Below are 15,786 nucleotides of genomic sequence, written 5' to 3'. Positions count from 1 at the left end.
GATGGATATGACAACTGTTGGACTGTTTATGATGGACTTGATTTTCCACACTTTCCTTATATTTTAGTACGTGGGTATAAGGAACCTAATCAAAATAAACTTGTGAGCATTTCAGGCTTTTTAGTTTTTTACTGATGAAATACTAAATAAATTTGCTGCAGAAACTAATCATTCTGCAGAATAGACCATTATATTAACAAGCAGAGACCACTTAGGCGTAGATTCATCTGGTCTGGAAAAAATGTTTTCTTAGAGGAAATAAAGGCTTTCTTAGGTGTTATCATAAACATGGGACTGAATCCAAAACCATATATATATATATATATATATATATATATATATATATATATATATTATGTCTGAATGGATATTTCACTGACCATTTTATGTAAATGTCTTTTCAAGAGACCGGTTTTTATACAAATCTTTGGATGCTTTTTTCACCTGTAAACCCTAAACTAAAATTGAAAAAGCATGAGACAGGCTTATTGCCACGAAAAAAAGTAGAGTAATTTCTACAACAGTGATACTGAAGTAATTTCAAGGAGGAAGACAATCAAGTACATACACACAAAAGCCATCAGTAACTTGTCAATACTGTCAAAATAAATATATGGGTAAAGTGGACCTAGCCAACCATTACATTCCATCATATAAGTTCTTTCCCAAATCTCTAAAACGGATATATAACAACATAAACAAACAAAACCATGGGGAGAAAACAATCCAACACAGAAAATTTAGATAGAGATCGTCATCAGTGAACTTGTTGGCAATGTCCGCCTATTCCCATAGAGCTTTTAGTTTTCAAACTGTCAATTATCTTGCTAATTTCACTGTATTTTGATATTTTTATTATTTAACATGTTTCCACTTGCTTTCACACTTGTTTTGTTTTTTATTTGAGATGGTTTGGCCGGTTTCTTTATAGTGATTTATTATATCTAAATCAGAATACTCCTGACTATAAAAGATCCATTTGTGAGCAAATCATTGTGGCATGGAGCAATAAACTGCAGCCACAAGTATCAAACAATATATATTTTCGTTAATAATAAATTATTTCTGTTTGTTCGGCAGCTTGGTTTACTTGTTTAAAAAAATTCACTATCCAACTACTATGCTGTTCGAATTAATTGGGACAAATGAAAAAAAAACCAATTTTTTCCTAAAACATTAGTTTTTAATCATTAGATACCTTATTTAGATTGAACAATCAATACATTAGTATGAAGTATGTCCTCCTTTAGCAGAAATGACCTCACCTACACGTCTTGGCATTGACTCCACTAGTTTAGCACACATGTTCTTGACTTCATCATCGTGAAACCAAACTTGTATAGCACTTGTTATCATTTTTTCTTTTGTAGTGCAATCCATCTTAGCTAAACGTTTCTTGAGAATATGCCATAAGTTCTCAATCGGATTTAGGTCGGGTGAGTTACCAGGCCAATCAAGCACTTTTACTTTGTTTTCCCGCATAAAAGTCTTGACCAATTTTGAATTGTGGCAAGGGGCTAAGTCATGTTGAAATGTTCCATCAAATGTTTCCATAAATGGAACTATCCGACTGCGTAGTATGTCGATGTATTTGGCTGAATTCATCATCCCATTGATGGGAACTAAGCTCCCAGTACCATTTGTGGTAAAAAAACCCCAAAACATCTGTTTAGAAGGATGTTTAACAGTCTGTTGGATATGACCTTCTCGCAAAGGTTCACCTTCACTCCGCCTAACAACACTTGATAGATATCCCTGCACAAATAAATGTGATTCATCACTGAAAATAACTTTTTTTCCAGTCATCTACAGTCCATGATCGGTATTTCTTAGCCCATACTAAACGTTTTTGCATCATTTTCTTAGTAAGAAATTGTTTTTTTTTTTCTTCGGTTTTCTTGCCTTTCGACCAACTTCCAGAAGTCTTTTCCTTACAGTTGAAGTACTCACTTCAATACCAGAATCCAACAAATCCCTTCGAAGGTCTGTGCTTGTCTTTCTTGGATTTATTTTGCTATTTCTTATTAGAATTTTGACAGTTCTTGGAGTTGTTTTACGTTTGCGCCCACATTTTCCTTTTCTTTTTGGAGACAATGATCCGGAATCTTGATATGTTTTTAAAATTCTGGAAACACTAGATTTTCCCACACCAACTGCTGTAGCTATATCTCTCACAGTCATAGACGTTGTGTTCATTAAGAGCAACAACTTTAGCACGCTTCCTAGGTGTTATATCCATCTTTGAAGAAGCACGTAATAAACGGAACACAGTACCACAACCACCGACCGCCACAAAGAAAGGCTCACAACTGAAGGAATGACACTCCAAAACCAGTCAAACAAGTTTTTTACAGTCAAGGTCAACCAGCACACTACTTCTATGCAGTTATAACCGGTTTGAAGCGGTCTGGGACATCACCAGTTATCACAAACTAACAAAGACCAGAAAAACATGTTTGTCCCAATTAATTCGAACAGCATAGTATAAGAATGATTTAAATACACATACCAAATCTACTGGAGTTGGAGAATTATGTTAGTACATTTAATTTGATTTATGATTTACAGTAAAATATCTTTTATTATGATTTTAAAAACATACTACCTTACCATGGCAACATAGGTGTACTTTAGAACAACGTTTCTTATGGAACGAAATTCTTCATGGAGGTTATGATTCCAAACATCTCTGATACCACATTCCTCGTTGATTGGGATGACCAGATTCACGTTTGAGCCACTACCACCACTGGCTTGTCCTACAAAACATCGATACTACATATACAGATGTGATAAAATAAAATAAAACTGTCAATATTAGTTATAGTTTTAGATTTTTCAGACTGTAGGCTGTGTATATATATATATATACGTTAAATTGTATAAATGGCAATAGCCTTATTTAATTTCAATAAACATTTTAACATGTTTTTTCTCAATCCAACATGGCGGACACCCATCATCTAGTATGAAAGTGCTCCTACATTTCAGTGAAGTTTAAGTGGTAAACCCAACAAAATACCAACTTAACTGCACACCAATCACTACTTCTAAACTGTAAGTTAATTATCACCAAGTTAAAAAATAATTTAAGTACCTTGAAGAAGAAAAGAATCCAAGAAAACTTATCAGCACAAACTAGATCACTATCTGCAATCACTCAACTTTTCTCAAGATATACATTGTAAACATTAACACATTACACAGCTCACATAGCACTTTTTATTCAAAACAATTTTTGTCAACTTATAACACCACTGACATTTATTTTGTTAACAACAAGTAAATATAAATTAAATAAACAGCTGTGCACAGTTGAAACACAATAGTGACGTCATTGCCAACTCACAGCTGCTTGACACATTATAACTTCAAACAAGGCATTATCTACAACGCCACCTGCTGGAAGTCAGATAGAGCCAGCTATTAGGTCAACTGACGAGAGCATTGCCCGACACCTGCTGACAAATGCGTCTGGGACGCTGACCACAGACAACACGGCCTCTACTTACTGGCTGTTATGAATCTTGCTATAAATCACTTGACATACTTGCAGAGTGATATCTATAAAACCTAATTTTTGACATTAATACTTTATTACTTATTTAATAAAGTATTAAATATTTACTTTATTAATAATCAAACCAATTCTTACCAAGAGTTCTCAATTATTGCTGAAATGCCCACTAAATATCCGTGTGGTACATGCGAAAATTGGCGTTAAGTATTCTGGTATTAAATGCACAGGCCTATGTGCAAAAATGGTACCATGCAGGATGCCAAAATATCTTAGAAAAAGATTTGAAAAGATGGGCCACTCACGAAATTGAAAAATGGCATTGCATGGCATGCAGGATGTTTCAATCACCATCTTTACCAAACAGAATAGTTGACCCAGTAACACTAAACACCTCAGATACCCTACTGGAACTAGAAAAGAGTATTATTGAAAACAACTTACTAGATAGCTTCTAACAGTCGAGAGGATGATCTTCAAATGGCTGGCCAAAATAGGATCAGCATTAGTAGCTGAAAACGAACTTTTAAAAGTAGAGAAACTAGAGCTTCAAAACAAAACTAATTAGTATGGAGGGAAAAATGGAAGAGGTGGAAAACAATATGGGTAAATATTTAACCAAAATTGAAAATCTTCTACAATTAAATGCAGATGTTCAAGCCCAACTTGATAAAGAAAAGAAATTCCGCATAGAGGTCCAGAATTCCTCTGAGGACCACGATCTTAAATTGGGTCAAATAATTGATAATTATGCAAAACGAATATAGCAGAACTAGAAAAAACCAACTCTAGACTGCAGGAAAAAGTCCAAAACATAGAAATAACGGCTACAATCTGTAAGGACTCGGCTACTCAGACGTCATCTCCCACAAAAGATGTCCAAGTGTTTGAGGCAAATCAAACCACTGTACTTCTGGGAATATCAGAGATGAATTCAAAGCTTGCTCAAATAGACCTAACTATTAAAACTTTAGCTTCAAGTGCCTGTTGCCAAAAAATAAATAACACTTTGAATATGCCCACCACGCATCAAACTACACTAGGAGTCAATCAAACTTGTAGTAAAAAACTAGAAAACATATTGACCCACACCCTCGACAGAACAAAGTTCACCCCCGACCTCAGGAACCAGTCAAACCTGCAACCAAAAACTGATTCTATCTGCAAGGACAACCAAAGGCGGAGTCCTCTATTGCCTTTACCCATGACAGATTTAAGTGTAACTACGCCAGGAGTCAGCCAAACCTGTAGAAAAAAACTGAAGAAATTCTCCAACCATGACAGATGTAAGCCTGACTGTAACACCAGGAGTCAGTTCAAACCTGCAGAAAAAAAACTGGAAAAACATATTGACCACACCCTCAATAGAACAAAATTCATCCCTAACCTCAGGAGCCAGTCAAACCTGCAACCAAAAACTGATTTTATCTACAAGAACAACAGAGGCAGAGTCCTCTATTCCCTTACCCACGACAGATTGCAAGCCTACCCATAACGCCAGGAGTCAGTCAAACCTGCAGAAAAAAAACTGAAAACATATGCGGACTACACTACTGAAAAAAACAAAACCCTTCATCAACAACAGGAATGAGCAAAAAATGGATTAAGAAGACAAAACAAGTTTAGCGTCTCCCTCCAAATGGCAAAAGCCACTGAAAAAGCTAAACATCCAGGAATTTCAATTACCTAAAAGCCCAAACATTAATAGGTTTTTACACAATGAAACCTCCCAAACTTCAGTTCCCACAATCATACCGGAATTCCAGCCAGAACCTCATAAACATTTTTTAGTTCACACCTACCAGAAGAAGACCAAATTCAAAACCAGGTACTTCATCAACTCAAACTTAATAAAAGCTCCAGGAAAAATCTAACCATTACTGCATCAAAACATTCGCGGACTAGATAAGAAGATTGATAGGCTAAATCATCTGCTTAACAATACAGATCCCAGTATCCTGGTCCTTACCGAACATGGCCTCAAAAGTGGGGAATTAGAGAGTACAAATCTTCAAGGATACTCTTTAATAGCAAACTTCAGCAGAGGAAGACCATAAGCTGGGAGGCGTAGCTATCTATGCAAAAGATTGCACTGGCAGACCCGGACCAAAGAAAATCGATATATCCCCACCTCTGTCAAGAGTTCTGCTGCGAAGCGGCTATGGTATCGGTAGAGTCAACTGGTTGAAACTATTACACATCCTGGGAGTATACCGATCACCTAGAGAAAATACAAGGGCTAGTTTAAATGTCCTGTCAAATATTCTTGACAACACAAAAGCACACAATATAAACACCTAGTGCTAATTGGAGACATTAATATAGAACAGGATGAAAAAAACCGTAGATAACACTATCTTTTGAAACTGAACTGTCCACCCATAACATCAAAAAGATTGCCCCTACTTGCCACCCGCATTACTCATACCACCAACCATACCTGAGTACAACGTTGACACAGCCATTATACAAAACAGGACTTTCTGATCATACTGCTCAGATATGCCAGATAAATAGATATGAAATATAAAACACTCTGCCACAGACTTTCCTTTAAAAGGCATTTTAGTCAAACCAATTTAGACAATCTAAAATCCCTTCTACTGAACAAAAAACTGGGACAACATCCATAATGCTCCTGACGCTGATGCAGCCTACAATATATTTCTAGGAATCTTGAAATTATCACTTGATATCGCTTGCCCCATGAAGAAAAGTAGAAGGAAATCAAAAAATAAAAGATTGTGCTATGACAATGAGTCAAAAACACCTCAAAGATACTTTTTTAAAATCACTGTATAAATACGAAATGTCAGGAAATATCCAAGATAAAGTAGTTATGGTGGAAAGGAAGAAAAAATATGACAATAAAACTTAGAGCCCTAAGACAAAATGCAAACTCAAATTTCATTGAGTCAGCCGCCAACAAAACCAAAGCCCTATGGACTGTTATTAACAATGAAAGAAAAGGAAAACGAGAACTCCTACCTCAAAGGCCGTATTGTAATCAATGACAAAGTGGTGGATAATCCAATTGAAGTCGCAGAACATTTCAACACTTTCTTCACTCAAGTTGCTGAAGCAACACTGAAACTTAGCAACCACACAGTAGGAAATCATGACAACAATGCAAACAACCATTCCATAACAGACAACTGCCAAACTGTTTTCAACTTAAGCCCAACAAGTGACAGAGAAGTAAGAGCGGTCATCAATTCCCTTAAATCTAAGCTGTCAAGTGGAATGGATGAATAACTCATCCAAAAATTGTAAAGCATTGTGCTGAAGAGCTAATACCACCCTTGGTCAGCATAATAAACGCATCTTTCAGCCTTGGTCAATTTTCCTGCTGCATTTAAAGCAATCAAAAGTGTATCCAAAACATAAAAAAGGATCAACGACTGAAATAAAAAATTACCGTCCTATTTCTCTTGTTTCAACCTTTTCTAAAATAATTGAAAAAGTAGTTCTCAATAGACTTATGACCCACCTGGAGCAGTTTAACATAGTCACTAGTTGTCAACATGGATTTCTGAAAGGTAAATCAACCACATCAGCTATCATCAACCTAATTGAATACATCATTGACCAAATAGATAAAGAACAATACATCCACTGCTCTGCTTCTTGACTACAGCAAAGCATTTGACTGTCTAGGACATGATCTCATATCAAAAAAACTTAAATCTCTAGGCATTACTGGTATAGCTAACAGTTGGTTTATGAGTTATCTCTCAGGGCGAAACACAGGTAGTTGAAGTACAGAGCACTACACATGGCCTTAAAAACACCTTTCAATCAAACCCACAACCAGTCAAACGCGGAGTGCCACAAGGATCAGTTCTAGGCCCAGTCATCTTTGTTTTATTTGTCAATGACTTCCCAGCATACGTCCAAGACCACAACACCAACCTGTGTTATGTATGCTGACGACACAACACTCCTAATCAGTGATGCTACAGCAGAAGGAGTGCATACAACTGCCTGCAACTCCCTGCGCAAAGCACTGACATACTGCAGAAAAAATGACTTGGCTGTAAATCCATCAAAAACAATACAGATTAATTTTAGTAAAAGAAAAGACTACATTCCAAAAATAACCTGACGTAGAAATTGAAAACCACGTTAAATTTCTAGGAGTCATCCTGGATTGGAAGTCTAAACTGGACAGAGCATGTAGATGGCATGTGTAAAAAAATCAGCACAGGTATATATGCTGTGCGGCGCATAAAATGGACTGGAAATTTAGAAACAGCTAAAACAGCTTTACTATTCACTAGTAGAAACGCACATGAGGTATGGGCTTGCTGTATGGGGTGGGTCCTCTGCTGGGAACCTCAACAGGGTGCTCATCCTACAGAAAAAAAGCCATCAGAATCCCTTGCTGACCTTGAACCTCAACAAAGCTGCAGGCAAGCCTTCCAAGCCCTTGGCATAAAGACTATCACTGCTCTGTACATTCAAGAAGTTATTCTACATGCTCATAGTCTGAGTCTTCAAACAGGGAAAGACTTCCACTCGTACAATACTCGTCATGCAACTAACTATGTTCTGCCCCCACATCGCACAGCAATCTTTTGAGGAAAAGCCATCCTACATCGGCCGGAAATTGTGGAATGCTCTACCAGATACAATGAAAGGATTGAAGAGGAATGCCCTACAAGGAAGACTGCATAACCTCCTAGTAAATCAACCTTTTTATACACTGGATGAGTTCCTGAACGCCTGCAATGGAGAATGGAGACTACAAAAAACACTTGACTTTGTTTCATCATAAGCTAACTTTTTGTAATATGTGACTCTATTACTATTCTTTAAGAATATGTCAATAAAGAAACTTGTCTATTGTCTATTGTCCTATTGTCTATTGAATCCACAAAAAGTACTTGCTCCGCCGGGAGTCGAACCCGGATCTGTGAGAGATCCGGGTTCGACTCCCGGCGGAGCAAGAGCACGTACTTTTTGTGATTCAATGTTTATATTGAAATTATATATATATATATATATATATATATATATATATATATATATATATATATATATATATATATATACAGCATACTTAAATTAGGCTATTGCCATTTATATAAATTTTATTAATGTAAATAAGTAGTTTGACAGGTTTTTGATCATACATTTAGTTTGGTTATTTAAACGCATATTTGACAGAAACAGTAATTTTTTTTTTAATATAAATATCAGCTTGATTGGAGAGATTTAGTACCTATTTTGGTCTGTATAGAAGAATTGCAATTTAACAACTAAAAAAAGTTGGCCTGGATTCACTATTTTTTAATCCATTTTAAAAATTTGATAGTACATATAATGGATTACATAGTAATGAATTTCGGCTCAAAGAAAGGTAGGAAGAAAATGTGCTTTCTAAAATTTACCCTGTACAAAATCCAGTTTCATACATTTGAAATGAATTTTAAAGAGTTTGAACATTTTTAAATATTATGAAAATGGTGAACTGTTTGACGAACTTTTGAAAATATCTGGTCAAGCAGCATTATTTATTGGCATTTATTTAAAGAGTTTTAAAAATACATTTTGAGACCCTTAAACAAGTTGACTGCAGCAGACGCCTTAGGGCGGGTGATGACTTGAGCAACTCAAGATCACTCAGTATAGAGCTGTTGTGGTGTTAATACTATGTGTTAAATGTTTTCGATTTTTAGAGCAGTTCAGACACACTACGAATATTATGAGAAATATAATTTGTTCTTAATTCACTTGTATTAAATAATACATTTAATATAACATTAAACCACAAGAGAATGAATATTTGTCAAAAGCTTAGCCCAATAAAACGTTTATTGTACTACACTAATTAACGCTACAGCTACTAACCAGTGGTAGGAGGCATGGCTGGACTGCCGCCCAGTTTCTCCAGCAGATGTGCAGCCCAATTAACATTACCCTCCCCCCTCTGCCCTCCTCCACCTGAGCGATCCAGCTGGATTGATAACTGCAACAGGGTAACACAAAATAACACATTTATAACCAACCCTTTGTGGATAAAGTATTCAAAATATGTACCGAGGGGTCAAATGGCCATTAGTTAACTTTTCCGTAGCCATTTATCTGCGATCCTCAGAATTATTTTCATGAGCACACTCCTCACAGCACTGGTGGCTAGCTGTACTCTCGCATAATTATTTAATTGGATTTATCAAATAATATCAAAAACAGTTTGAACAATCACTTAACACTTTAAATGCCAAGTCGGTCAGAGTTGACCGACGCCTATGATGTTTGTACAGATAACTGTCGGCCATACCTGACCGACAGCGTTGCTACGCAACAGACAACCATTATGCCCGTCCTGTATAATGCACTACACTCTAGCGGAAATTATCAAAACTACGTGACCTAGAAATGACATTGGCTATTTACAAGAACACTGTTTCAGTTCAGATACGCTACAATAAAGTGCTGTTATATGGCTCGAAAGATAAAGTATTTCTTTAGCATCTCGTCGGCCAAAGATGAACCGACAGATGTTTTTGTAATTTTGGTGTAACATAATTTTTGTTATTTTATTGTAAAAATAGTAGTGATTATAGCAAAATACTATTACCCTGTGTTGCATTATAAAATTTAAAAGGAAATCAGCAATTTGTATGGTGCTTTTCTTGTTTTTTAAGATTTAAAGATGTTGTTTGTAAAATAATATACGTATTATGCTGTAATAAAATATACGTTTTATTATTACCACACAAAAAGTGTTAATTAATTATTAATCTGTAGCTAACCGAGAAGGTTACTTACATGAATATCATAATGTACAGTATTATTTAGAATTATACTGTCAGGAATAAAATATTCATACATAATTCAGAACATTACTACAAGCTTTCTTATAGCTTCTTGTAAAGTTGGCTTCCTTATACCTAAATTACAAATATAATTAACACTTTGTGACATAAGGTTTTTGTTAACTTACCACAAATGAATGATCTAATTTTAATGTCATTTCTGTATTACATAGTAAATTTTTCATTTGTGAATGTCCTTGAAACATGTTTTCACATAAAAATGGTTTGTCAGACACACGCTACAAAATGTAGTGACTTTTGTCATATTTCTTGCTACACTGCGCCCTCTCTGTTCGGACAGTTTTTGATAACACATTTTTGCAAACTTTCCTAACTCTGTGTTTTTTTGCACCTTCTCCAACCATAAGCAGATGAAGTTAGATAGTGATGCCCAGTCCTTGATACTTCAGGAATGCGTGGGCGTTTCCTGCAAACACATTAAGGAGCAAGCTAGCTGTTCTTTGAATTTTGTAATCGAAATTAAGTGCTTCTTTTTTAGCATTGGGAGGTTTTTTTGTTTTTCAAAAATGTATTGTATGCCAACCAAGCTGTTAACCACAGAAGTACCCAAGAACGAGTTCTTCACCTACTTTGTGGTACCATCTCATAGTCTTTCTCACAGCGGTGCTGTATGAAGACATCTGATCAGAAAGATCTATGCCTACTTTAGCCTTATTGTAGGCTGTGACAACAAGTGGCTTTAGTACAGACGGCTTGTCTGGGTTTTTGGATGGAATTTCTACATATTCCGGTTTGTGCACAGTTGACAACATTAAAACTTCTCGTTTATCCTGCCACTTAGTTATAAGGACCCTTCATCATTTTCTAAACAAATCATTTCTCCTTTCTGGATTTTTTCTTTTGTCAAGTCTTTTGGAATGCCCTTTCGGTTTCGTCTTAAGGTTCCACAAAGATGAGTTTGTCTCGATAAACAAAGAGTTTGCTAGTTGAACAGAGGTATAATAATTGTCAACATATAGGTTGTGGCCACTGTTCAAATGGTTTGCCATGAGCTCCATTACTACAGAGGTGCGCGATCTAACTGAGTTGTCCTGTTTGCAGCAACGGTACCTTTCCCCATAACAAGTATAAGACTTTTTATACCATAATGTATTAGCCCAGTTAGTCTTGTCCACAAAGTTTAAATATTTTAGATGACCGTACTGTATGAAGCTTTGGCCAGGGTATGTACTGGCGGAAAAAGTAAACCTACCACGCGAATGGTAGTAATCATTGTCTCATCGGATGGACAAGGTCTTGTTCGGCTTTCTTTCTTAGGTTAAAAAACATAACCATTTATAAATAGAAAGCAAGGGATTTTATTTTTGCCGAATACGCCCATCTCTTGTGACAGATTGTTGTTATCATTGAAGTGCCAAAAGCGTTAAAAATTAAATTGGAATCTATTTCGGCTCATTACTTTTTGAGGGCACCTGGAAGAAGCTCTGTATAAAGCATTTGTAGGACCAATAATCACTTATTCTTCGGGGAAGGTGTTACTAAGGCCCATGTATCAAAAGTAGGCCTATAAAAACTTTTTTTCATTTTCTGTCTGGATTGGTGTCCCTCGCCAAATCTTTTAATGCCTTACTCTTTACGGCGTCAATCGTAATTAGAAATTACATCGTGAGCTATTCCGATTTGTTGCTTCTTGTGGACCATCCCAGGATCAATGACATCGGCATTTAAGACACTGTTCAACAGATAGGTCGATCGGTTGTTTTGAATCATTGTCGTGGTAATAAATTTGAATGTAGGCCTACAGAGTTAAACTCAAACACAAAGATCTGCTGTTTACCTTCAAAACTATGCCAATTGTCACACCTTCGTCAGGAGTTGTACTGTTTAACTGTCCGTTTATGGGTATTATCAACATCGGCTGTTCTGTGGTCTTCGCGTTTGCATCACCATAAACTCATTTTCAGTCAGCTTCGTCCGAGCCATCTACTTGGTTTGATAAGTCAGGGTCTGAATCCGTGGTCCGTCAACCACAACTATGAGTCCATGTCTCTCAACACTTTTCATCTTCACTTAATAATCCCCGGCAAACATAAATCACCTTGAAGATGAGGGAAGGTCAATTATTCTGTCAATTTCCGATTGTCGCAAAGGATCGCCCATTTTTACGAACAGCACTTAATCCACTTCTACCTTTCTAGGCTTTTAAAGCTTTCAAAAACAATAGCAAGGTTGCATGAGGAAAAAGGCGCGAAAAGTAACAGTCGATGGGTGTCGTCCGAGAGTGATGTAATAACACAGCCTGACTACAGCGTGCAGTACAATCCAGTGAGCTTATTCCTGCACCTTACCAACCACCAAAAACGTAATATCCGCACCACCTAATAGTTGTTGCTCCGGTCATGTACCGACCGACGGCATTGATTTTATAGGTGTAACTATGTAACTGTAAATGATTTTCGTGTCGGCCAGGAATGTACCCTGACGATGTAAATAACTGCTTAATATATATACAAAAAAATTATCAAAATCACAATGGCAAGTGACCAACTAAAACAGAAAAAACTATGAATAGTTTATCCTAGTTTTAGCCACTGGAATAATTTTGGCACTCTAACGCTAAAACAGAATTATTTAGGCTTGGCATCTAAAACGTGTTAAATATACAGTTAGTGTGTAATTACAAAACATTTTATAACAAAAAGTGATAATCAGAATACTTAGTAAGGGAGGAAAGGTCTATAACTATAGAATCAGAGGAACGATGGAGCAAAGCCAGGAAGAAACGGCAAAGATTTTTTGGGTGATGAACAAAAATGCATGTGAAAAACCAATTTTTCTAAATTTGGCATTGGCTAAATTACCAACATTAAAGTTTTAAACCTCCGACAAACTCACAAATCCTCCTTACTTCCCAATTTTGGACTATGTTTCAAACAGTTTTACCAAGAAATGAAAATTGCTCATGAATAATTTCTAAATAACAAAAAGGTAAGCAAATGCCTTCAAGTTTCATATAAATATGAAATGGAAGAATGGAGTATGAATATATATATATATATTAAATATTATATATATATATATATATATATATATAGTATTATTCATAGCAGGGTGTAAGCACTAAAGTCCTGCAATGGTATAATATTTATCTAAACGTAACAGATAATATGAACAAGATTTTGGTACATCAATACTACACCTAAAAATCTACTGTTTGAAGGAGACGTATCAGTTTTCTGTAATATCAGTGGGGACTGTCCCGCAAGGAGTCGGAAGGAATTTCTTAAATAGCGGAAGCATAGGTCAATATGCTTCAATACTGAAAACAACAGTAGAAAATGAATGCTTGAGGTTTAAATCTCTTTATTTAACGTCAAACAGATATATAATTACGAAACCTAATCTATATTAGCTGCCATATTAACGCAGGTAATACAATAGGGGAAGCAACAATAATACCATACAATGTAAAAAATAAAAAGGTTAGAAACTAGGTAGGAGCTCACAAAACCTATTGAAATGAATTTTCACTGTATTTATATTTGACTGTACTATACACTCCAACTTAAAAAATCTAGAGATCTTCCCTTTACTATATAATACAAGAAACCTCCACTACCACCTACTAACAACATGGGCCCGTGACAGTAAATTGATTCTAATTTGTCACTTTCTCTGGTTACTGTTCATATCGACCGTTTGTCGTAATGTTTAAATTCCAGGCACTATGTGTAAAATGATAAATAAAGTTCAATGCAATATTGTTCTTAAATACGGTGTTTTCTTTTTAAATCCCTAAGATAATACCCCCCAGAACCCTCTACGTGCCGATCGCGCCATAAACTCACAGGCCAAACTGTAAGTTCAAAGACCACCAGTTGCATCCATCCCTGATTTAGAATCAAAGACAGCAAGACGCAACATGTGAACAGCGGTGACCATGGTCACTACCTGAGGGACTAGTGGTTCCTCATTTATTATACCAACATTTTTTTTATGAATAGTTTTTTAAGTATTTTTATCAATAATCGTATGGCTTTTTAATTAATATTACGTAGTTTAAAATAATTCAGTTGAAAATTAATTAATTTTAGATTGCTAACACCATAAACAGTTATAGTACAGTAATTACAAATAAAGCAAATATACACCAATTTTTATTTTCTTTATGAATATTTTTTTAAGTGTTTATTTATTAATAATTCCATTGCTTTTAATTAATATTAGTGTAGTTTTATTTTCTCAGTTTGGAAAATTAATTAATTTTAGATTCTAAATACATAAAAATTATATGTAGTATTACAAATAATGAAATGCAACAAGTGCCATACCCTTTTAAATCTAACCACTTATGCAAGTGCCTGAGTCTTGTTGGTTTAGTGATAGAGTCTTGAGACTCGGTACCCAAAAATATGTGAACTTTGAGCTACATGAGATGCTGGCTTGCCCCACTTGTAATTGTCCAAATTTGTTCAGCTTCTATTAATGTTTTACTTACCTTGTCTGTCAAATTTGTTGTGTTCCCAAAAGGTTTGTCGCTATTCCTGTATGGTCCGACTTGAGATCACCGTCTGGTACGACTTTCATTGGTAACAAAATCTGCAAGAAAATTTATTGTTCTAGCTTTTTATTATTAAATTGGTTAACCTTACTTACAATGTAAATTGTAAATAGCAGAACAAAACCCTATGAACAATTAATCACTTACTTCTGACCTAAACTGCCTTTGGGGAGAAATAACATGATTGAGTAATGGAATCTTATTTTATTTTTTTGAGAGCTTTTGGACTTAATAAGATTAATTCGGCTTTTTGAAAGGAAAACTGGCGAACTTCTAAGTACTCTCTGTCTCTTTTTAAGAACATGAGTAAACATTGTAAAATAAATAAAAAATTATTCAACCATCAAATTACTAGAATTAAACCATTATACAGACAGCAGTTCAAAATATTGTTTGTCCATCCAAATTAATTTGTTACTTAATACCGTGCAGGACCACTAATTTGGTATGAGGTGGTGGGAACCAGGAGCCCTACTCGGACTTGAGAGTGGTATGATTATATCATAGATTGTTTTATTTTAGTCTATAAGTCTTTTTATTTTTATCTTTGTAACACTCAAAACGTTTTAACATTAATTAAAATAATACCTTTTTAGTTCTTACAATATACCAAAAGCGTTGACTTTATGTGTATATGGTTTTAACAGTTTTTTTAAACTGGTTTCATTATGTAAAATAAAATTTCAGTAAATTACCACAAAAAATAAGCATAGTAAAGAAATACTATTTATAGTTTAATTAACTCTAAAAGTTTTTGTTTTCATAATTACACATTTATTATGGAAAACCTTGTTTGAAAATTTAAATCAGTTGGAATAAACTTAGGGGCCCCTTGTGATGCTCTTGTTCCAGAATCCTTTATTCTGGCGTAGAAGGGATTAAGTGGGAGGTAAAACTCCTCATAAAAAATATTTTAACTTCATATT

The 15,786-nt window shown here is 35.3% G+C and overlaps 1 protein-coding gene across 1 annotated transcript in view; it reads right to left on the bottom strand.

Moving 5' to 3' along the window:
• LOC124373646 (CCR4-NOT transcription complex subunit 7-like) overlaps nt 1–14,812 on the bottom strand; it is a gene marked incomplete at its 5' end in the record, with an annotated part of 31,425 nt that extends 16,613 nt beyond the window's left edge. Inside the window, 3 exon segments of the mRNA XM_046831997.1 lie at nt 2,611–2,759; nt 9,371–9,488; nt 14,798–14,812. Coding sequence (XP_046687953.1) covers nt 2,611–2,759; nt 9,371–9,488; nt 14,798–14,812 — 282 coding nt within the window.
• Nucleotides 14,813–15,786: the final 974 nt, after the last annotated feature.

This window comes from Homalodisca vitripennis, unplaced genomic scaffold (assembly GCF_021130785.1).
Source record: "Homalodisca vitripennis isolate AUS2020 unplaced genomic scaffold, UT_GWSS_2.1 ScUCBcl_6082;HRSCAF=13128, whole genome shotgun sequence".
Classification (NCBI taxonomy): domain Eukaryota; kingdom Metazoa; phylum Arthropoda; class Insecta; order Hemiptera; family Cicadellidae; genus Homalodisca; species Homalodisca vitripennis.
Note: the sequence above shows the minus strand (reverse complement) of the source record. Positions and strands in the feature narration are given on the sequence as shown.